Raw genomic sequence first — 23,970 nt, forward strand, 5'->3', positions numbered from 1 at the left:
GGTGGCCTTGGGTGGCGGCGGCCGTCCAGAGCAGCAGCAGCAGCCGCAGCAGCAGCAGCCACAGCGGAAGCCGGGACTGGGCCAGCGGGCCGGGAGACCCATCTGGGCAGAGGGGGTGACATCCCGAGACCCGGAGCATCAGTAGCCAGCAGCCCAGCAGCCGAGATCTCGGGCGCTGGGCGGTGGGAGAGGCGGAGTCAAACGCTTGACCTCACCCCGCCCCTCGCAGCCTTTCACGCCCAGAGTCCGCGGTGCCAACCCTCCCCGCCCCCCCCCCCCACCCCCCCCAAGAACCTTCGCCGCCAGCTCTCCCGCAACTCCAAAAGGAGAACCCAGGCCGCCGGGGACAAGACAGACTTGTGGACTTCTGTGATCGGTGGCAGGCCTTGTCCTCTCTCTGAGCCTCAGATCCACTCACCCCCACCCCACTAGAGGGCTGGCCTAGAAGTTGGGGAGTCTTAACAGACTAGCAGACAAGTCTAGTACCAGGGAATCTCATTAATGGCCAGCTAAGTGGTTTGGATCCTGGAAGTTTTATTTCTCAGAGGACAAGCTGGTTTAAGTGCACATCACTTCCTCTGAGCCTATAAGCAAGAGCAAGATGCTTTCCCTTCAGATGCGGGCAGAGGGGGTCAGCACCCCATCATTGCTCTGCTGTGAGAATACAGATTTTTTTTTTAAATATTTTATATATTTGAGAGAGAGAGAGCGAGCACACAAACGGGGAGAGGCAGGGGAAGAGGGAAAAGCAGGCTTGCCCACTGAGCAGGGAGCCAGAAGTGGGGCACAATTCCAGCACCCAGGATCATGACCTGAGCCCAAGGCAACCGCTTAACTGACTGAGCCACCCAGGCGCCCCAACACTAAATTTTCATCTTGGCCTGACTTCTTCCCCTCTCCCTTCTCCTCCCTTCTCCAACTGGCAGCCTTCTGGGCTGCCACCCCTCAGCCAGCTGGTGTTTGCTCAGAAAATCCAAACTCAATTCCATGTGAGTGGAGGGGGATATAATTAAGAAGGCCCCCTTTTATTTTGTGGAGGTAGTTTCTATTGCTAGTTTGTTAAGTGTCTTTATCTTAGAAGAGTGTCAAATTTTGTCAGTACTTTTTCTATATTGAAATGTTCATGTAGTTTTTCCAATTCCTTTTGGAACTGGAATTCCAATTCTTTTCCAATTCCTTTTATAGCATTTATAATGCTATAAATTAAATTAATATTTTTTTGCATGTTGAACTACCTTTGCATTGCAGGAATAAATCCCACTTGTTCATGGTATAATCCTCTTAATATGCTACTGAATTATTTGCTAGTATTTTCTCCAAGATTTTTGCATCAATGCTCATAAGGCATATTGGTCTATAGTTTTCTTGTAGTGACTTTGTCTGGTTTTGATAACGGTATAATGTTGCCCTTGTAAACTGAGGTAAGAAGTGATCCCTTTTCAGTTTTTTGGGAAAGTTTGAGAAGGATTGGTATTAGTTCTTTAAATGTTTGGTAGAATTTACCAGTGAAGTCATTAAGTTCAGGGCTTTTCTTTGTTGGTTTATTTGGTTTTCAAGCAACGTGTGTTACTCAAAACTTCTCAGCACCATCTAGTTGTCAGATGTTGGGAGATTTGTCATTACTGATTCAGTCTCCTTACTAGTTATAGTTCTATTCAGATCAGTTTCTTCACGATTTAGTCTTGGGTTTGTTTCTAGGAATTTGTCCTTTTCATCAATGTTATTCAATTTGTTAGTATGACTGTTCACAGTACTCTCTTACAGTCTTTTTATTTCTGTAGAATCAGTGGTAATGTCCCCACTTTCTTTTCTGATTTGAGTAACTTGTCTTCTCTTTTTTTCAGTCCATCTAGCTAAGGTTTGTTAATTTTGTTGATTTTTTTCAAAGACCCAACTTCTGGTTCCATTGATATTTCTCTTCTGCATTTCATTTCTCTCTGGTTTAATCTTTATTATTTCCTTCCTTAGCTTTGGGTTTAGTTTGTTCTGCTTTTTCTAGTTCTTTTTTTTTTTTTTTTTTAAGATTTATTTATTTGCCAGATAGAGATTACAAGTAGGTAGAGAGGCAGGCAGAGAGAGAGAGAGGAGGAAGCAGGCTCCCAGCCAAGCAGAGAGCCCAATGCGGGGTTCGATCCCCGGACCCTGGGATCATGACCTGAGCTGAAGGCAGAGGCTTTAACCCGCTGAGCCACCCAGGCGCTCCTGCTTTTTCTAGTTCTTTAAGTTGTAAAGTAGGTTACTGATTTGAGACCTTTCTTGTTTTTTAACATAAGCATTGATAGCTATATATAATAAAAACAGTAAAGAAAGTCAAATCTCAAAGAAGATTATTATAAGAAAAAGAGAATAAGGAGACTTATAGCCCTATAGAAAGTGAAAGCATACCAATAAGATATGAGCAAGAGCCAAGAATTTTGTGTTTAGAAAACTGATTTTCACATGTAAAGACTACCGATATGAAAAAGCTCAGGGAGGGGCACCTGGGTGGCTCAGTGGGTTAAAGCCTCTGCCTTCGGCTCAGGTCATGGTCTCAGGGTCCTGGGATCGAGCCCCGCATCGGGCTCTCTGCTCAGCGGGAGCCTGCTTCCTCCTCTCTCTCTGCCTGCCTCTCTGCCTACTTGTGATCTCTCTCTGTCAAATAAATAAATTAAAAATTAAAAAAAAAAAAAAAGAAAAAGCTCAGGGAATATTGTAGCCCTTCCTGGGAAATCTAGTAGAGAATGAGTTGCAACTGTAAAAACACAGAATTCTTTGGAAAATAAAAGTGTTGAAAGGAAGAAGGTAAAGTATTTAATGGTATAGATTCAAATAATATATAATATGTCTATTGAAGTGGAGAGAAGTAGAAGGGATAGAAAGAAAAATATATACAAAAGCATTTTAAACCCTTCTCTTTAATTTTAAAAGTTATTTATTTACTTATTTAACTTTTCTTTTATTTTAAAATTTTATTTATTTATTTGAGAGAGAGAGTGAGAGGGTGAGAGAAAGAGAGAGGGACTAAGCCACCCAGGTGCCCCAAGTTATTATTATTTTTTTAAAGATTTTTAAAATTTATTTGACAGAAAGAGAGAGGGAGAACACAAACAGGGGGAATGACAGGCAGAGGGAGAGGGAAAGCAGGCTCCCTGGAGCCTGATGTAGGGTTCAATCTTAGGACCTTGGGATCATGGCCTGAACCGAAGGCAGATGCTTAACTGACTGAGCCACCCAGGTGCCCCTAAAAGTTATGTATTTATTTAAGAAATCTGTACACCCAGTGTGGGGATTGAACTCACGACCCAGAGATCAAGAGTCACAAACTGTTCTGACTGAGTCAACCAGGCACACCTTAAACATTTCTTTCTTTTTTTTTTTTTAAAAAGATTTTATTCATTTACTTGACAGAGATCACAAGTAGGCAGAGAGGCAGGCAGAGAGAGAGGGGGAAGCAGGCTCCCTGGCGAGCAGAGAGCCCGATGCGGGACTCGATCCCAGGACCCCGAGATCACGATTCGAGCTGAAGGCAGAGGCCCAACCTACTGAGCCACCCAGGCGCCCCTTCTTTTTTTTTTTTTTTAAACATTTCTTAATAATTACATTGATGATAACTGTATTGTTTTTGGAGAGTACTATTTATGTAATGTGTGTTAAAATAAATGAGTAATTATGGATTATCCTGACTATGTTCTTGAGAACTAGGATTCTCAGTGTGGAAGACAGGAAATAGACATGCAATGTAGAAAAGGTTACAGAAAACCCCTGCAGGGGCTCCTGGGTGGCTTGGTTGGTTAAACATCTGCCTTCAGCTCAGGTCATGATCCCAGGGTCCTGGGATCCAGCCCCACATCAGGCTCCCCGCTCAGCAGAGAATATGCTTCTCTCTCTCCTTCTGCCTCTGTCCCTTCCCCCTCCCCCCGTACTTGTACTCACACTCTCTCTGTCTCTCTCTCAAATAAATAAATAAAATCTTTAAAAACAAAAACAAAAACCCTGCAGTTAGTTTTAAATTTGAAGTAGCAGTATAAACTTTTTATCTCTATGAATATAGATCTAGATATGTTAGATCTAGATCTAGATCTCTCTCTAGCTCTGACCACCAAAGCGGCTTAGAAATAATGATCAGTCTGGTAGCAGTGAGCATCTCTAGTGCCGAACGTGGTCTTGAAATACAATTTCCCACTAAAAACCACTTGAGCTTCTTTTTTTTTTTTTTTAAAGATTTATTTATTTATTCATTTGATAGACAGAGATCACAAGTAGGCAGAGAGGCAGGCAGATAGAGAGAGAGGAGGAAGCAGGCTCCCTGTTGATGCGGGGCTCGATCCCAGGACCCTCGGATCATGACCTGAGCCGAAGGCAGAGGCCCCAACCCACTGAGCCACCCAGGCGCCCCCCACTTGAGCTTCTTAAAGGAATGGTTCATTCTTGTGTCTGGGGCAGGAAATGTACACAATGAGCCTGAAACTCTTTTCATGCCATACAGTATGGAAAAGAGCAAAAACTTCCAGGATTATATGTTAAAAGGACCCAGCCTCAAGTTGAAGAGTGTCCACTGTATAGTACCATAAATTTCAACATGAGCAAAGACAGGTAAATATACTGTGGAAAATGGGAGCCATTTTGAAGAGCAGTAAAATTATAGAGGAGGCAGAGACTAGAAAAAATTGTGGTGTTGGATTAGAATTTGAAGTATTGGTGTTAAAACATATATAATTTATATTTACATATTTTATGTATATATAAAATAGAAATACAGATAAATGGGTTTGTTTGTGTAAACATTCATTTATTTCCTAGGTCTATCCACTGAGATGGACTGGAAATAATGCCACCCCAGTGGTAATAAACACACCTAGCATTCAGACTTGGATCCTAAATACGATTCTCTACTAAAATTTAAAAAAAAAAAGGCTGTTTGGGTTAATGACTAATAGGACAGACTTTGTCAAAATTTCCCACATCACTTATGAAAACAACAGTGAGGGGGCACCTGGATAGCTTAGTTGGTTGTGTCCAACTCCTGATTTTGGCTCAAGTCATGATCTCAGGGTCCTGGGATGGAGCCCTGTTTTGGCTTTGCACTCAGCTGCCTGAGATCCTTTCCCTCTGCCTCTCCCTCTGCCCTTTCTCTCCACACCCCCTTGTGCCCGCATCACTCTCTCTCTATCTCAAATAAATAAACAAATCTTGGAGCACCTGGGTGGCTCAGTAGTAAAGCATCTGCCTTCAGCTCAGGTCAAGATCCCAGGGTCCTGGGATCAGACCCCGTATTGGGCCCCCTGCCCAGCGGAAGCCTGCTTCTCCCTCTCTCACTCCCCCTGCTTGTGTTCCCTCTCTTGCTGTGTCTGTCTCTGTCAGATAAATAAATAAAAACTTTAAAAAAAGAAAAGAAAAGGAAAACAAAACAGCAGTTGAGATGATCAGTTTCCATCTACCTGGGGCAGTTGAAATTTGAAATTCATCTGTGGATTAACTATAGACGGTAGTATTATATTAATATTACTTTCTTGATTCTGATAGGTTATACTTTGGCTATGTAGGGGAGCATGTCTTTGTTTTCAGGAAAGAGGCACTGAAATATTTCAGAGTAATGGGGTATTGTATTTGCAACTTGCTTTCAAATGGCTTGGGGATGGGTTTGGGAGAAGAACAATACATCTAGAGAGGGTGAGGGGTGCCTGGGTGGCTCAGTGGGTTAAAGACTCTGCCTTCGGCTCAGGCCATGATCCCAGAGTTCTGGGATCGAGCCCCGCATTGGGCTCTCTGCTTAGCAGGGAGCCTGCTTCCACATCTAGAGAGGGTGAGAAAGAATGAAAAGGTGAATGTTGTAAAATGTTAACAATTGGGGCTTTAGGTGAAGGTTAAAAGGGAGCTATTTTCTATTATTTTTGCAACTTTACTGTAAACTTCAAATTATTTTAAAATAAAAATGGGGGTGCCTGTGTGGCTCAGTTGGTTGAGTGTCAGACTAGATTTTGGCTCAGGTCACGATCTCAGGGTCGTGGGATCCAGCCCTGCATCACCCTCCACACTTAGGGGGGATTCTGCTTCCCTCTGTCTCCCTCTGCCACTCCTTCTGCTCGCACTGTCTCCCTCTACAAAATAAATAAGTCTAAAAAAAACTGGAAAAGTCATGTTCTCAAACATGAGCATATGGGGAAATATTTAGCTTACTAAACATGTGCAATATAATCTAAATCTTGTTGAATACAAGCATTTATCTAATTCAATATAGTTGTATTTTTAGAAGTATAAAGAAAGTTAACAATTATCACCTATTAGTGATAGATCCATCTTAAAACAAAACAAATCTGGAGGATGTATACTACCAGATATCAAGACCTATTCTGAAGCTACAGAAATCAAGTCGTGTGGTATCGGCACAGGAATAGAAAAATATATCACCGAGGGTGCCTGGGTGGCTCAGTGGGTTAAGCCGCTGCCTTCAGCTCAGGTCATGATCTCAGGGTCCTGGGATCGAGTCCCACATCGGGCTCTCTGCTCAGTGGAGAGCCTGCTTCCCTTCCTCTCTCTCTGCCTGCCTCTCTTGTGATTTCTCTCTGTCAAATAAATAAATAAAAAATCTTAAAAAATAAAAAAAATTAAAAAAAGGAAAAATATATCACCGAGATAGAATAATCAGAAATTGATGCATATAAAAGTCACCTTATTTATGACAAATTCAGTGGGGACAGGATTAAAAAAAAAGGAGTGCTGGATCAACTGATACTCATATAGAAAATAAAAACCTTGATCCTTACTTCACTTTGTACATAAAAACTAATTTAAGATTAATCATGACCTAAATGTGAAAGATAAAACTTACAGAAGATGACACAAGAAAATATCTTCAAAATTAGGGCAAAGATTTCTTTCCTTTCCTTTTTTTTTTTTTTAAAGATTTTATTTATTTATTTCACAGAGAGAGATCACAAGTAGGCAGAGAGGCAGGCAGAGAGAGTGGGGGAAGCAGGCTCCCTGCTAGCAGACAGCCGGAGGCAGGGCTCGATCCCAGGACTCTGAGATCATGACTTGAGCCAAAGGCAGAGGCTTGACCCACTGAGCCACCCAGGCACCCCAGGGCAAAGATTTCTTAAATGGGACATAAAAAGCACCAACCAACAATATTAAATTTCATAAATTGGACTTCTAAGAAATTCTTTAAAAACAACATTAGGTGGCGCCTGGGTGGCTCAGTGGGTTAAGCCTCTGCCTTCCACTTTGGTCGTGGTCTCAGGGTCCTGGGTCCTAATCCTGCATTGGGCTCTCTGGTCAGAAGGAAGCCTCCTTCCCCCCCTCTCTCTGCCTGCCTCTCTGCCTACTTGTGATCGCTCTGTCAAATAAATAAATAAAGTCTTAAAATAAATGAATAAACTAAAACACCATTAAGAGTGTAAAAAAGCAAGCCACTAATTGGGAGAATATTCACAATATACATTCTTGACAAGGACCCACATTTGTGCAATTCCTAATCTCAGTGACTAATCTCTGTGACCTAATCTCTCTCTCTCAGTGACCTAATCTCAGAATCTAAAAGTTCTTTTTGGCTCCTCTCAAATTCTTTTTTCATCATGTCTTAAAGGCTTGATATCTTCTTTAATGTCTTTAATAATTTAAATTTGCTTTACCAAGAGCCCCAGGACCATTTTAAAAATGTACATTTTATTGTATATAAATTCTTTCTAAATAAAGTGGACTTAACAAAACTTGAGCTAAAACGATAACACTTTGAGCATTCTACTTGATTTTATTCTTATGTCTTTAGTTCTATATTTTTTATTCATATAGATCTGGGTTTTATTGCTCTCTGTAAAAGAATAAATTAGATTTAAAATTTTTAATTGTAGGGGCACCTGGGTGGCTCAGTGGGTTAAGCCACTGCCTTCGGCTCAGGTCATGATCTCAGGGTCCTGGGATCGAGTCCCACATCGGGCTCTCTGCTCAGCGGAGAGCCTGCTTCCCTTCCTCTCTCTCTGCCTGCCTCTCTGTGATTTCTCTCTGTCAAATAAATAAAATCTTTAAAAAAAATTTTTTTTAATTGTAGACACTCAAATGACATGTTATTTGCTTCCCCCCCTTATTAAATAGCAGACCTCAGCCAAAACAACTTAACTCACACAAAAGTCACTCAGCTACACATTTTCTCCTGCCACTGAATCTTTAATTTCTTAATAGTGCTTCAGTTTCTGCATCTATTCATTGGACATTATATCCTAGTTACTTTATGTTAAAATTCAGATCCTAGGACCAATTTTGGATGTTTCTGGGAAAGTCTGAACACAAACTTGCACAAAGTATAGACCTGGGTCTTCAGATTCTCAGGTAAGATTATTCTTTCACACCACCAACTCCCTTTTTATGGTCCTGCCCAACCAAGCAGAGAGAATTTTTCCTGTCTTCTGAGCGCTGATGCATCGTTTTTTGTTTTGTTTTTCCAGTTTGTCCTTTGACATAGGGTGCAATTTTTTTTAAAGTTTTCAATTTCATGCAGTGGTGTCAGGTGCGATCTCTGAGGGGCTCAATGCTTTGGTCCTCTCAGATCATGCAGTCGTTTGCTCTCCTCAGTCAAGCTATCCTGTTCAGTGGCTGCCCCAATCCCTGGGCCTACGTCGGAATGTTCTGGAATTACACTTCCACATTCGTGCACACCAGATCAGCCTTCAACTGACGATCAACCTCATTAACTTCACTGGTTTTTGGTTTTTGCTTTCCTTAGTCCTTAATTCTCGAATGGAATCCAATTAGATGCTGTCCCTCTTCAACATTTTAGTGCTAATTCTAACTTCTGTGCAAACAATCCCATTCTAACCGTGCATCTAAAATGTTTAGTTTCTCTATGACAGTTCAGTGGAAATTCCTCTCCCCGAATTCTATGGATGACTGTTAGATAAACCTCGCCACTGCGTGCTGAGGTGTCAGGAACTCCACTTAGTAACAGCCCTCCATGGTTTAGAGGGAGGCGTCCTTCCCTTCCCCATCTGCCTCCACAGGTAGGCAGGCTGGCGACGAGAGGCACACCGAAGAGGCTGACTTCACCCGGGGAACGCCGTTTTCTAGGGGGAGGACGGCGACGTACCGTGGGGCTGTGTCTGAAGAGGTCGCTCGGGAAAGCGCCCTCGGGGCTGAGGGGGGGGGCAGGGTCGCAGCGAGAGGGGATGCGGGCGAGCTTTCCCTCTGGCGGCGCCGTCACAGACCGCCGTAGCCCACGGACTCTGCACGTTTCCCGGGACGGCGACAGGCCCACCTCCCACGACTCGCGCCCTGGAAGGCAGACAAGTACCAGACCCCTCGCCCACCAAAGCCCGATAGATACCCTCGCCCGGCAAATTTCAAGTGGCCTAGAAGCCACGCCCTCCCCATCAACCGGAAGCTTTGCCCCTAGTGGCTTTGCCCCTGTAGGCCGCTCAGAAGGGGCGGTGTTGCAGCAGAAACTGCAACTCCCAGAGTGCAGCGCAGGGCTTCGGGCTTCCGGCTTCCGGCGAGTGGACCGGAGTGTGTTTACACCGGCGGCTCTGCGGCCGGGTTCCTTCCGCGGGACGGGTGAGGGCGCAGGGTCTCGGGCCGCGCGGGCTAGGCGTGTGTCTACTAGTTAGCTGGTCCCTTGGGAGCGGTGGGGTCGTCACCTAAAGATAGTGTCCCTGCCCCACTAGTAGCTGTCTATAACCTCGGGCCAGTAATTTCACCTTTCCGAGTTTCAGTTCCCTCGTCTGTAATATCTGGATGATAATGCCTGCCTCAGGGAACAATTGAGAGGATTAAATGAGATATGGTATATAAAAAGACCTATTTATTCATATAAACCTGAGCAGTATTAAAGTAGATCGGTACCTTGAGGGTGCCTTGGGGTTTGCTGTGCAGCCTCAAAGCCACACGGCATTTTTTTTTTTTTTTTTTTAACTTGCCTACTAGAGGCCGCTTTGGAATCAGGTTATGCTCTTTGGAATGATTATAATGAGGGCTTGCCTGGTCCTATGAGATTCTTCCACCCTCGGAGTTCCTGATGCATTTTCTGGGCACATTTGCCAAGCAGTGGGACAATAAAGGCAAAAATTCTAGTCTTTGCTTTCCAGGGCCTTCTAGAATGGGTTGGGGGTGGAGGGTTGAGAATTAAATAATATTTGTTACCCTTTGCCTTGAGGGAACGTGAGAACCTCAGAGGAAAGGGAGAGGGGGCCGAGGAGGTTGTATTTGAGTTGATCTTGGTAGGAGTTTGCTAAGAGACCTAAAGGAGGAGGAATTACATGCAGTGTGAGTGCTGGGGAGGTTAGGGTAGGGCAGGACCCTGTTGGGGGGTGGGGGAGAGGAAGACCGGCAGAGGGAACAGAAAAAATGTTATCATGCCAGGCTGTGGAGTTTCGACTTATTCATATCAGTGGTTTAGAGTCATTGGTGGAATTCTAAGCAGAGGAATGACTTGGTAAGGTCTGTGTTCTAAAGCGATGATTAACTGTGGAGAACAAATAGATGGTTCCCAGAAGGGAGCTGGGTTGGGGGGATGGGTGAAATAGGTGATGGGACTTAAGAGTACACTTAATCAGGATGAGCAGTGAGTAATGTACAGAGTTGTGGAATTGCTAAATTGTACACCTGAAAGGAATACTCAACTGTATGTTAACTCTACATTTGAAAAAAAGAAAGGGGTGCGTTGGCTTTCAGCATGGATATTTGATAGGGAGATAGGCAAGAGGCAGGGAGCTTGTTACAAATCTATTGCAGTTCAAAAAGAGTTGATGAAGAAAATTGGAAATAAAGAGCGTACATAAAGGAGAGGGTTGGATGATCTCATTTGAACCTCACAACATTCCGATTAAGTGAGATGGTGTTTTTAATGTCCACTTTAAAGATGAAGGAACTGAGGCCCAGAGAGCTGGAGTTTTGTGCTGTTGATCATAGGGTGAGTAAGGAGAGGACTCCAGATTCTAGTTCTGGCCTCCTGATGTTGCATCCTGTGTTTTTCCAACAGTGTCAGACTGAATTAGTTTTCATTCAAACCCTTGGTGGGGTGGGGATGGTGTAGGCTGGTGGTCTGCCGTTTAACCAGTAAGACTTTGTTTCTTTACAGGGAGAAAGAGAGAGCGCGAAAGAGAGAGGATGTCTCTCTCAGATTGGCACCTGGCGGTGAAGCTGGCTGACCAGCCACTTGCCCCAAAGTCTATCCTCCAGTTGCCAGAGTCAGAGCTGGGGGAATACTCTCTGGGGGGCTACAGTATTTCATTTCTGAAGCAGCTCATTGCTGGCAAACTCCAGGAGTCGGTTCCAGACCCTGAGCTGATTGGTGAGTCTCTGTGGACTGGGAATGGGCTGCTGCTCTGATCTCTTTCTGGGGAGATACTTCTGGAATTATGAGGGTAAATTAAGAGTTTGGGATTTGTTGCCTCATCATGTTAACAGTCCAGGGAAGTGAGTGTTGTTGGGTGAATAGAAACACAAACCGTGTAATAAAACTGCCAGTTGCCATTTCAGTTGTGCGTTAAGCTGAGCAACTTTATCACAGAGTTCCTTAACTATGACATCGAAGAGCAAGAATTTGGGGTAGACTAGAGACGGAGGAGCGCATCTTTGGGGGAGGTCCCCAGTGTATGGTATTCAAGATGGGTTTTGAAGGATCATTAGAAGGACTTTTGTTTGCCTGGTTGGTTAGAGGGAAGGTAATAAAAAAGGAAAAGAGGATGGCAAGGGTATTCTAGGTGGAGGAAGAAGGAATTAAATTAGATTATAAACATAATTTATAATAGCTGAGGGATCCAATTGGTTCATCCTTTTTTTGTTGTTTCATTTCCCCATTCATTTAAATTGAGCAGTCTCCAGGATTTGGTACTTGCTAATGATTTTTATTAAAATGTATGTATGAAATAAGAGTACTTTTTAAAGCAAGTATCATTCTCCAGCTATCTGTCCAATCAAGATACGTTTCTTCTTTTTTTTTTTAATATTTTATTTATTGGACAGAGAGAGACACAGCAAGAGAGGGAACACAAGCGTGGGGAGTGGGAGAGGGAGAAGCAGGCTTCCGAAAGGCGAGCGGAGAGCCCCATGCGGGGCTCGATCCCAGGATGCTGGGATCACGACCTGAGCTGAAGGCAGATGCTCAACGACTGAGCCACCCAGGTGCCCCGTCAAGATAAGTTTCTTAGGGGCAGAAACCATCTACATTGTTTTGAGGAGCAAAATATAAGTGGACTGTTCTCTTTTTAGATCTGATATACTGTGGCCGGAAGCTTAAAGATGACCAGACCCTTGACTTCTACGGCATTCAACCTGGCTCCACAGTCCATGTTCTGCGGAAGTCCTGGCCCGAGCCTGATCAGAAACCAGGTGAGTAAGGGCCCTTAGATGGGGAGAGCCTCTGTAATCTCTCCAAGGAAAGGGTCAGTGTGTTCTTGAGGCATGGCCTGGGTGGAATAAAGAGGCAATGTACTGAGATGGTGATGGAGAATATCTTTATTACTGGATTAGTCTCCCTTTGATAATAGAGTGCAGTTTTGATCTACTTGCTGTCAACACCACTAACAGAAAGGGGTTTGTTGCTCTACTTTTTAAGTCCATTACCCACTGTTTCCTGGTGGGATGGGGAGTGTGTGTCCCTTTAAACTCCTTTAGATTAACAGTGGATTTCTCAGTGAACTTTGTATCTTTTGTTGTTGTTGTTGTTCTCATTAGAAAAAAGCTGGAAACACCTTGTGTTCCTGTAATGATGTAGTTTGTCCTTTTGTTAGCTAATCTCCCCATAAGTGGCCCTAGGTGGTGAATTATTCAGTCCGGTCCCTCCTGCTATCCTGGTAATGTAATTTCCTGAAGCTTGAAAATAACGGTATAAAAGTAGCTCTTCGAGTAAGCTTACAAGACCTTTAATGCCTTTTTGATTTATTAATAAAAGGTGCTGCTTACAATTCATAATTTAAATTTTTCTATCTGTGTTTTAAAAGCTTTCCCAAGGATAAAACTAAGCTGCATGAAAAGATTAGTTTTGTGCAACTGGCAGTTTGACATATTTTTGTACTTTCATGTTGGCCGTGATTGGTTATGAGCTTGAAATTTCCCTTTTCAATTCTAAACATAAAGGACAAAAAGATCCTCCTCTTCTTCTTTTTTTTTTTTTTTTTTTTAAGATTTTATTTATTAATTTGGGGCGCCTGGGTGGCTCAGTGCGTTAAGGCTCTGCCTTGGGCTCAGGTCATGATCTCAGGGTCCTGGGATTAAGCCCCACATCAGGTTCTCTGCTCAGCAGGGGGCCTGCTTCCCACCTCTCTCTCTGCCTGCCTCTCTGCCTGCCTGTGATCTCTCTCTCTCTGTATCAAATAAATAAGTAAAATCTTTCAAAAAAAAAAAAGATTTTGTTTATTAATTTGACAAACAGATCACAAGTAGGCAGAGAGGCAGGCAGAGAGAGAGAGAGAGAGAGGAGGAAGCAGGCTCTCCCATGAGCAGAGAGCACGATGCAGGGCTCGATCCCATGACCCTGGGATCATGACCTGAGCCGAAGGCAGAGGCTCAACCCACTGAGCCACCCAGGTGCCCCCCAAAAGATCTTCTTTTGTCCACTCTTGGGAAATGAGAAAGCGAAAGGCAGTCTCCGACATTCAGAGATTGACCTGGCCTTCAGCTAGGCCTTGAAACAGATCACCAACATCTATAAGGCCACTCACTCTGAGAAAGTAATGGATCAAGGCAACAATAAGATCCCTCTCATTTCTGAATAGAGACAAAGCCCTGAACATGGTCCACATCACAAAAATGACCATATATCCCTGTGTCCGGCTGTCATGAGTGACTGTTTCATTTTTACCAGTTACAGCTTTGGCCTTGTTCTAGTTTTCCTTCCTTCTAAGTAAGAATTGTTAAGATACCTAGTCATAAAATCCTCCCTACTTCCTGACAACCTTCAACCCAGAGCAAAACCATGCTTCTTTAAACATCCCCCCACATCACAGCCAAAGCCCAAATCCTATCAGTCTTCTCTGATGTCATCTGATTGCGGTGTCCACACTTCCCATGGTGTGCACCCCCCTCTCTGTACAGAGCTGTAAGTAACCCCAATGTGGTCCACCCAGGTGTGCCCCTCTGGTCTTCGGCTGGAGGGCACTGCCAGAAGGAAAGTAACATATGTTGCTCCTTCGAGCCAGATTGTTTCTCTTTGATACCTCATTTCATCATTAGACCTGCCAGCCAGATGACAGCATTAGCATTTTATAGATGAAGAAAAGGAGCATTAGAAAAGGTATTTATTGGGGCGCCTGGGTGGCTCAGTGGGTTAACCATCTGCCTTCAGCTCAGGTCATGATCCCAGGGTCCTGGGATCAAGTCCTGCTTCTGACTCCCTGCTCAGCTGGGAGCCAGCTTCTCCCTCTGCCCCTCCCCCTGCTTGCAGGCATGCACGTGGGGCACGTGGGCGGTGCTCATGCGCCTGCGCATGCATGCTCTCTCAAATAAATAAAATCTTTTTAAAGGAAAAAGAAAACGTATTTATTCAAGGTCATCTACTTAGAAAGTGAGTGCAAGAGCTGGGATGTGAATCGGGTTTTCCTGGCTCCAGAACCCACGTTCTTTCCATCGGGCTGGCTGTCTCCCACTTCCAAAGAGTGAGACTGAGATTAGCTCAGGTTGTGGAGACAACCATAACTCTTCGCTGATGGCGGGCTTAAGCTATTAAGAGTCCTTTTCCTCCTCCCTTTGGCCTAGAGATTTATTTTTGAAACAAAATCACGATTTATTGTGAGTGAAAATAAACTCAGATCCGAAAAGAATCGTATCATGATGGCATTTTGGATATTTTATCCTTGAGTGCTCTTACAAAAGGAAGCAAATTTCTTGATCTCCCACTCGCTTAGCGCCTGTAGGAGGAGAACCTTTCAGTCCCTTCCTTCCCACCTGGATCCCTTTGACGGTTCTCTGTGGCAGGTTACCAGTCTCTTCAGGATCTCACTCAGCCTGCTGTTCCAGCAGCGACGACGTGTACCCTGAGCTCCAGCCACAAAAACCAACTTGCTGCTCTGTCAAAGCCCTTCATTGTTCTAGGCTTCTGTGACTTTGCACATGTTCTCACTTAAGCTTAGGACTTTCTCCCCCTAGTAAACATCTGCTTGGCCTTGAGCACCCTCTCAGATGGTCTCTCCTGGGAGGTAGCTCTGTGTCCTAGCCCGCCCTCTCTGTGACAACTGTCTGCTTCCTGCTCCTCATGCCCTAACTGGGGCCCACATCTCTGTAGAGTGCTCGGCCTATTACTTTGTCCTTGTGTGTTTGTGGCTTTGATCTAGTCTCACTGCTGCTCCTTGCTATGGTAGGGAGTCTTATTTTCGTGCCTTCCTCTGTCTTTCCCCAAACCAGGCCTGCAGTAAATGGCTTACTTCATGTTTGTTGAATGAAATAATTGGGTAATTCACTTAAGATGAATCTTTGTTGAAAGGTACCTCTGATTAGAAGTAGAGGGAAGGACATGATTGCTGCCCCAGACGCCAGGTGCTATTCCCCTTGCTTTGAGACCGATAGCCCTGGAGTTGGGCAGTACACAGTGTGTATGATCACAAATAGCTGTCCTGGGTGAGGAGAACCACACTTCAAAGTGTGACCCAGTGTGGACTTCCTACCTTTTCCCTCTCCTTTTATCCAGATTTCCTCCCCTATGAAATGGGCTGATGTCCTCAATAGTAAAGTAACCAAGGAAAACTAATACAACTGCTAAACTTTCCCATGTATGGGACTGAATCATAGTGTCCAAAGATCAGAAGGGAGCTTTGAGTCTCAGCGAAGCACTTGCTGTGGGGTGTGTAATGCAAGGTTGTCAAGAACACTAGGAGCACAGTGTGTTTCCTCGGTCCTTCTTATATATACTTTTTCAAATCCAGAATAATATTACAGAAGCCTGGAAGAAGATACCAAAGAGGAAACAATCAGCCTTGATCGTGCCACCGTACCTAAGTCCTGTTCTTCCCTCTGTCCCCTTCTAGCCTGGGACCACGTGTACACAGACACATTTTACGCAGTTTTACTAGAAAACATATGTACAACTTTGCGTTCTATTTCTCTCCCTTACCATACTGTGTCAGCCTCGCTCCATATTGTTCAGATGGCTTTCAGTACTTATTTTAAACCACTGTATAAAAAGTCTGCTGAGTTGATCATACCTTCTCCCTTGCAAATGTCAGAAGTCTCGAATTCCCACAGCGGGAGACCGATCAGAGCTGTCTCTTCTGTGTGGCAAGAGTTACCTTTGCCGGAAATTGGAAGCTCTTCGTTTTATGTGCGGGGATGCTTAAAAGAGAGTGTGGTTTTCACCTCTGGGGCTCCAGTGCTGTTTCTGCACGGGGGCCCTCGTCCACTTGGCGTGGTGCTGGGGAAAGCACCGAAATGCTGCTATGCCTCTGTCGTGGGGCCAGGCTGGGTTGTGGGTAACTGAGTGTCTCATCCCCAGAACCTGTGGACAAAGTGGCTGCCCTGAGGGAGTTCCGGGTGCTGCATACCGCCCTGCACAGCAGCTCGTCCTACAGGGAGGCGGTGAGTGTGAGCTCAGGCCCGGTGCAGGGAGCCTCTTCCCGGGATGGTGGGTGAGGGGTGTAGAGTGGGAGTTGGCAGCCCATCGCCATGGCTACCGAGAGTTCCTGGGGAGTTTTTGTCATGCCTGTGGGTCTCAGTAGAGCCCTCTTGTCCCCCAAAGGGGCTCTCTCAGCTAGGTATTGTTGATTCCCTCTAATGATAATGATCCCGCCTCTCCTGATAGCGGTTTCATGGAATGAATGTAGTTTCAGCCAGTGGATCCACATGCTGTTTCTGCGGGCCCTCGTTCTGGGACTTGCTGCTGAGTCGCCTGCCCACCGTGCCTTACCTGGATTTCCTCACTGGGCAGATACGCTGATGTGTCTCTGTAGGGGAATGGATAAGCCAAATTAATAGAGCTGCAAACTTCCCCATATGTATGCATACAAAATGATAATTTTATAGAGATTGAAAAGGGCTTTTGGGACCTAGAGGAACGTTTGCTACAGGCTTTACAAAGAGAGCTTTTATTTTGGAAACATTAGAACTGCAGATGAGGGAAAGGAATAGAAATTGAAGGTTTACTTTGATCTTGCCTTTTTTTTTTTTAATTGTTTACCCTCCAGTAAGCCACAATGTTAGAGCAAAAAGAGGTTCGACAGTTTCCTGGGGCTACTGTTCCACTGAGGTGGTGTGTGGGCACGAGCTTGTAGAGGGAGGAAGCCCTTCAGCAACGTGTGGGTGTTTGCTGAGTGGATTGGGCCAGTGGAGTGCCCAGCCTCCCCATTTCTCCTGCAGGTCTTCAAGATGCTCGGCAATAAGGAGTCTCTGGATCAGATCATTGTGGCCACGCCAGGCCTCAGCAGTGACCCTATTGCTCTCGGTAAGTGCCGGAAGAAATAGGAGCTGTTGGAGAAGGAGAAACCAGGGGAAGGCAATTCCCATCTTATCCAGAATCGCTGGTCTTGTTGGGGAGAGGGGGGAGACCAAGACACGCCCCCTATACCCAGCCCTCCAAGAGTGTTCAGTGCCACTGAGAAGTCATGGCCTACCTAACATCAGAAATGAGACATGAGGGGGCGCCTGGGTGGCTCAGTGGGTTAAATCCTCTGCCTTCGGCTCAGGTCATGATCCCAGGGTCCTGGAATCAAGCCCCGCGTCGGGCTCTCTGCTCAGTGGGAAGCCTTCTTCCCATCCTCCTCTCTCTGCCTGCCTCTCTGCCTACTTGTGATCTCTGTCTGTCAAATAAATAAATCTTAAAAAAAAAAAAGAAATGAGACATGAGGATGCCAAATGGGGGGCAGAAGTTAGCCCCTGGCAGGAAAGACTTCCTGCACACATTGGTGGCTTAGGGAAGAACCCAGACATATGGGGAGGAGAGGCTGGCATGTTAGTCTGAGGCATGTGACCTAAGTGCAGGGGAAGGCCAGGAGAGGGGCACATGATGGAGAACACTTGACTTGTGCTTCTTGGAGCTTTGTTCCCCCACCTTTTTGTGGGAGATGCTTTGTGATCCTGTGTCCCTGTTGAGCTGGTTGTTCTGAGGCCTATAGCCTCTTTGCCCTCCTGGATCTGGCTGGATTCCCAGTCTCTGAGGTGAGGCCTGTTCTCCTTCAGGCGTTCTCCAGGACAAGGACCTCTTCTCTGTCTTCGCTGATCCCAGCATGCTTGATACGTAAGTATACCCATCTTGTTAAAGGGTCCCCTATCCCTCCCCTGATGGCCCAGAAACCTCGTTGTCGCCGTGGGTTCTGCTCTTAGAGCCCGATCCTGTCTATCCCTGAGTCCATCTGTGAAGTATGTCAGGAGGTGAGAAAGAGCAGGGGCTACCAGTAGACCGATAAAGTCCAAGGGCAGGGACACATGGAGGTGTGGAGACAAAGCAGGATTCTGAGGGAGGTGGCTTTGTGGGCCCGGTTCAGTTCAGCTCTCTCTGTGTAGACATTGGAGAGCCTTGGAAATACTTCAGGATGGGGAGAGAAGCAGGTGCATTGATTCCTAAAATTCTAGAGCCATTTGGAAGGGATACAGTAAAGGTCCTATCCCCTATTCTGCACGTGAAGGAAGTAGCCCCACCCCAGGAAGAGAAGGGACCTCCCAGAGATTTCCTGGAAGAAAGTCACCATGGAGTTGAGACTGGAGGAGGGCCCCTGAGCCTCCTAGGCTGCGCATGTCCCATCATGCCTTGCTGGAGGGCAGGTGGAGCATTGTCAGGGGACCCTCAGAGCGCAGAGCCTGCTGCTGTTGCTGGGGACAGAGCAGCAGGAGGACAGAGGCAGCCGTGGGGAGGTGCTGAGGAATTGAAAGGCGGGTACGGGCAGTGCGATTGTCTGGAGGGCACCCAGAACCTCGTCATGCTGAGGGTACTCGGTCCTTCCCAGTCACCCTCTGTTTCTTTCTGCCTCTGTCCCAGGTTGGTGCCTGCTCACCCAGCTCTGGTCAATGCCATCGTCCTGGTCCTGCACTCGGTGGCTGGCAGCACCTCGCTGCCGGGAGCCGACTCCTCTTCGCGGAGCGCACCCTCCAGCTCATATCGGGACATGCCCGGTAGGCCCCAGGGCGGCGTAATGTTGGCCCCCTGGGGAGCCCGTGGTGGCCCAGGGATTTGCTTTACTCAGCAGCTATGTATAGCCCTGGCAGAGGGCGTTCCTTGGGAACTCTCGGTTTGAGTCAGGGAGTGCATCTGTCCTGTAATTTTCCAAGGGGAGAGACGAAAATGTGAATTTGGAGAGTATCTGATTCTGGAGCTACGCCTGTGCCTTTCTGTTCTTCCTCCCCAAATCTGTTCTCCCTCCTCCAGGTGGCTTCCTGTTCGAGGGGCTCTCTGATGATGAGGACGACTTTCACCCAGTAAGTGGCCTGGCTGCTTGCCACTTGAGAGGGTGCCCGAGACGTGCCTCTCCCTGGGACTTGGCACACCCAAGCTGGGAGGTGGTCTTAACCCCTTCGGTGGCCAATCTGTGGCCTACTCTTCCCTTCTGAGCCTGGCAGCCATTCCGGCAGGTCCTGTAGCAGGGGTGGGGCCCATGTGGGACTGTTACAGTGCCACTTCCCTGGTTGCCTCCCTTCTCCAGAGCTCCAGGTCCACGCCCTCCAGCAGCACACCCAGCTCACGCCCAGCTTCCTTGGGGTACAGTGGAGCTGCTGGCCCCCGGCCCATCACCCAGAGCGAGCTGGCCACCGCCCTAGCCCTGGCCAGCACTCCGGAGAGCAGCTCTCACACACCGACTCCTGGCACCCAGGTATGGAGGGAGGGCCTGAAAAGGGAGGCCGGCCCCCAGGGGAGAAGCACCCTAGCGGTACTGGCCTCGGTACTCCACCTGGTTTGAGCTGAAATGTGCCTGGAGCCGGGGTTGGGTTCTCAGGGCAGCTCTGTCGACCTCCCCCTCAACCCCCAGGCCTTAAGGCTTAGCCTCCAGGGTTCAGTACAGTCCAGAATTCCTCCCTTCATAGCTCACATAACGTGCCCTTCTTCATCCCTGACAGGGCTCAGCCGTGTGGCCTAAGCGTTCCTGGTAATGGTCACTGTAGTTGCCAAGGGCGTCTCCTAGTGCTGGGGCCCTAGGCTAGTCAGGGGCTTGAGCAAAAGAGGATGGAATCTTCCCTGGAGCTTTTAGGTACCCCTGTGTGGTTGTCTCATGCAGGTCTCTGTTGGGAGGCCCCACAGAGTTGGGTAGTTGGGTAGTTGGGTCCCCGAGGGCCCGACAGTGGGGTGCTGGGACAGCAGCTGGTATGTGCTGGAAGACTCAAGTGGCTCTGAGGGTGACTGACCACTGCTTTGTCTCTAGGGCCATTCCTCGGGGACCTCGCCGATGTCTTCTGGCGTCCAGTCAGGGACGCCCATCACCAACGATCTCTTCAGCCAAGCCCTACAGCATGCCCTTCAGGCCTCGGGGCAACCCAGCCTTCAGGTCAGTTTTCCCTCCTCCTGGTGTCCTGGTTACTGGCAGCTTCTTAGCTATATTGGGTAGTCAGCTTCTTTCTGCTCTCCAGAGGGCTTTCTTCACTCCAGAAACAGCTAGGGCATGGCAGTGTGACAGGAGAGGGTATTCCCAGCGAGGTTAGTTGTCCCTGTGACTTTTGCTCCCAGACCCTGAGACTGTGGCCTGCCTCCATGACTGTGTAGCTTGGATACTTAGGGCAGTTTGAGTCAAGGAGTCATTCATTCATTCCATGAGCACTGACTGAGTGTTGAGTACATATATTCCAGACGTGGGTCCAGCTCCCAGGGCAGAGACAAGCCATCATCATCCCTTCCGTGGAGGGGAACCAGGAGAGCTGATTGTCAGTGAGTTGGTTAGAAGTTAGCCAGGTGGGGAAGGAGGTATTTAGGTGGGAGGACAGTATCCAGGCAGAGGCAGCCACTTGTCCACGTGGAGGTACACGTGGCATACCCAAGCCTGCGGGCTAGAGGGCAATGTTCTTGTGGAGAAGATCCTGAGATGGAGCCAGCGAAAAGGGCCCAGGAGCCTGAGCATGAAGGCCTGGAGTTCCTGGGTAAGGAGACCAGACTGGATTCTGCAATCACCAGGGAGCCACGGAAGGTTTTCAGCAAGGAAGGATACCATCGCTGCTCTGCTTCCTGGGTGGGTCACCCTCGCAGCTAAGTGGAAGGCCCTAGGCACCATTGTTTGCTTGCACGTCTGCGTGTGTGAGCTGTCTGTTGCATTCTGTTTCCTTTGCTCCTCACTTGAGCCTGGGGGTGAGTGTCATTTCTGGAACTTGTCCAGGTTCGTGAAGCCATCCAGTGGGAAAGACAGGGTTCCAGCTCCTGTGGTTTTCTCTAAACCACGTGGCCCTGGTGGACAGTGAGGGGGAACAGGAGCAGGCCCGTGGACAGCTTGTCCTTTCCGTACCTTCGTCCTCCCCAGCTAGATGCCTCTTCACTCTGCTGTCCAGCGCAGGAGCTTTCACTGGCTCCGCCTGGGCCGTAAATGAGACCGAGTTGGTTTGTGTGGCTTTTGAAAAGCTTTCCATGCCTCACCCTTGTGCACTCACCTCTCTGAATTTGCATGTCATCCCCACTGCCTTCTCTTTCCCACAGGTGAGCACGTTGTATTCCCTAAGTTGTGCACTTTCTCCTTCATGGGGTAGAGATATTATTAAGCTTTGAAAGTACTAAAAGAAAATGTGGGTTAATTTCTTTAAACTTTAAAGTAGAAGAGACCTTTGGTAGCTGAGGGTCAAAATCCAGGAGCCATTACATGAAGAGTAATACATTTGAGTTTGTAAAAGTGAAGATTTCTGCATTGCAAACCAAACCAACCAACCAACCAAACAAACCAACGAACAAAAAACAAGCAAAGACTGAAGTCCAACAAACTGTGAAAAAAACCTTTAACACATATCAGGCAAAGGGCAAAACTTCCCTGGTATGGAGAATTCTAATACTTTGGGATTAAGAACTCCATAGAAAAAGGGGCAAAGGGCAGTAGCAGACTCTTCATGGAAAGGAAATACTGTTGGCCTTAAAGGCATGTGATTCCTTATAGCCCATTTCTTGGAATTTATCCTGGAGACAGAGGTAATGTGTGTGTAGAAAGTGACATTTGTACAGAGGCGGTCACTGTGGCATTGTTTGTGATGGCAGAAGGTTGGAAGTAGCTTGGTTATGATACATTTCAGGACGTCCATGAGTTGGAATATTGTATAATTATTTAAAAAATCTTTACTTAGGGGTGCCTGGGTGGCTCCGTTGGTTAAGCGTCTGCCTTCAGCTCAGGTCATGGTCCCAGGATCCTGGGATCGAGCCAGGAGTCTGCTTCTCCCTCTGCCTGCCCCTTTCCCCACTCCTGTATGTGCGTTCGCGTGCTCTCTCAAATAAAAATCTTAAGAAAAAAAAATTAAAAATAAGTGAAAAGGTCTTTACTTGGTGGCATAGAGAGATCACTGGGATGCATTAATTACGTTGGAAAAAAGTGGGAGGGGTTGCCGAATATAGAACAAGGGTCTCAGAAAAGGATTTAAGAGTACATATTTGTATTTTCTCAAAGTAAAATAGGTTCTCTGGGGTGGGAATGGGAGTGGATAGAGTGACACTTTTCACCCTGTGTCGTGCTCAGAAGTAAAACTAATTTAAAAATGTACGTCCCCCCCCCATTCCATGTGTATGTGTCTGTTGGTCTATACATAGAGCAGGAGAAAGAAAGTTGTTTAATTTTTCGAAATTTAGATTATGAGTAATCTGCGCTTTCTCTTGATCTTTACGGTGGCATTTTCCTTTTTTTTAATTGGGAAAAATTGTTCGTTCCTTCTCTGAACCCTCCCGCCCCTCTGCTGAAAGCCGTGGGAACCCACCTTCTTCTCCCGACTCCCGCCGCGAGTGCAGACCGGAGTGAGTCTGCAGAGGGGCGCAGTTGACAGCTTCTGCCTGCTCCTTTCTTTGTGCAGAGCCAGTGGCAGCCTCAGCTGCAGCAGCTACGTGACATGGGCATCCAGGACGACGAGCTGAGCCTGCGGGCCCTGCAGGCCACGGGCGGCGACATCCAGGCGGCCCTGGAGCTCATCTTCGCTGGCGGAGCCCCATGAACTCCTGTTCCTTCTCACCCCCCAGCAAACTGCCAAGGTGGCTGCCCCCGGGAGACACCCCGAAGGTGCCTCATCTCTCCTCTCCCCAATACATCTGATGGTTGACCTTCTGCCTTGTCCGTTGCGTGGCCTGTCTGGCTGACTTGAGCTTGTGGGGGCAGGCAGGGGGCAAGCAGGGCATGTGGGTCTTGGTGTGTGGCTCGGCCCTGCTTCTGAGCCTTGGGTGGAAAATTTGTAGTCATGGGATGTTGTGTGATGCCCAGACTCTATTCTGGGAGAAGTTTCCCATGCTAGCCCCAGACCCTTTGGTACTCTGGGGTATGGCATCCTCACCACATGCCCCAGGCTGGAGCAAGGCTGCCACCCAGTGTCCAGGGCGGCTGCTGTGTGATTGCTATGGCCAGAAGTGGCGTGTGCTTCTGACATGACCCCAGGCTGGAGAGTAGCCAGAGCTATTTTTACTGGGAGCAGAGAGGGCAGCTTCCCTTCCCACATGCTTCCAGAAGACTGTGCCTCCCTCCCCTGGCCTCATCTCCTCAGGCAGTCTTTGCCACTGGTGCTGTAATGACTCCAGAGCCAGACTGCAGGCCTCAGAGCTGTGCCAGAAGGCAGGGCCCTCTTCTCTGTCCTGAAGGCATAAATACAAGAGCAGTTAAATAACAATACTAAACAACAACACCAACACGAACAGGGCTCAGCTTTCATCTTGAAGAGAGGGCACCAACCCCCAAGCTGCCGCTCCATCTGCCTGAGCTCTCGTTCCCCTTGGCACAGTGTTCCCTACCGCGTCGCAAACACGTCCAAGTTGAGCGAGTGGGTTTCGTGTGCTTTGAATACTTTGTCACATCCTTCCCCTCAGATGGTGTTTCAGTGGAAAGGAGCACAGGGGTCTGCTCCTGCCCTGGGCCTTTGGCAGACGTTCTGTCCTCAGCATCCGCAGTCATGGTCATTCAGCTCGTGCTTGTCACTTCCTGGGACTAGAGGTGTCCC

At 47.2% G+C, this 23,970-nt stretch overlaps 1 protein-coding gene across 3 annotated transcripts; it reads left to right on the forward strand.

Annotated features, from left to right (window-relative positions):
* The first annotated feature begins 9,446 nt into the window (after nucleotides 1–9,446).
* Nucleotides 9,447–23,090, forward strand: UBL7 (ubiquitin like 7). Of its 3 annotated transcripts, XM_046007883.1 has the most exons (12): nucleotides 10,826–10,876; nucleotides 11,045–11,257; nucleotides 12,178–12,297; nucleotides 16,391–16,473; nucleotides 17,251–17,335; nucleotides 18,070–18,127; nucleotides 18,866–18,999; nucleotides 19,253–19,302; nucleotides 19,527–19,694; nucleotides 20,241–20,363; nucleotides 20,984–21,038; nucleotides 22,843–23,090. In XM_046007883.1, the coding sequence occupies exons 2-12, from the start codon at nucleotides 11,074–11,076 to the stop codon at nucleotides 22,875–22,877; spliced, it is 1,095 nt and encodes a 364-aa protein (XP_045863839.1). In that variant the 5' UTR covers nucleotides 10,826–10,876; nucleotides 11,045–11,073; the 3' UTR covers nucleotides 22,878–23,090. The 3 variants fall into 3 exon arrangements, with proteins under 3 accessions (XP_045863838.1, XP_045863839.1, XP_045863837.1); XM_046007882.1 differs by lacking the exons at nucleotides 10,826–10,876; nucleotides 20,984–21,038 and adding an exon at nucleotides 9,447–9,522; XM_046007881.1 differs by lacking the exon at nucleotides 20,984–21,038.
* The last annotated feature ends 880 nt before the right edge of the window (nucleotides 23,091–23,970 follow it).

Source organism: Meles meles, chromosome 6 (assembly GCF_922984935.1).
Source record: "Meles meles chromosome 6, mMelMel3.1 paternal haplotype, whole genome shotgun sequence".
In the NCBI taxonomy this organism is placed as follows: Eukaryota; Metazoa; Chordata; class Mammalia; order Carnivora; family Mustelidae; genus Meles; species Meles meles.

Bases quoted from the DNA above. Each gene is read 5' to 3' on its own strand.
- UBL7 (XM_046007882.1), top strand. From the start codon at position 11,074: ATGTCTCTCTCAGATTGGCACCTGGCGGTGAAGCTGGCTGACCAGCCA. The intron at 16,474-17,250 runs GTGAGTGTGAGC...TTTCTCCTGCAG, and splicing joins GCTCGTCCTACAGGGAGGCG to GTCTTCAAGATGCTCGGCAA. The intron at 19,303-19,526 runs GTAAGTGGCCTG...TCCCTTCTCCAG, and splicing joins ATGAGGACGACTTTCACCCA to AGCTCCAGGTCCACGCCCTC.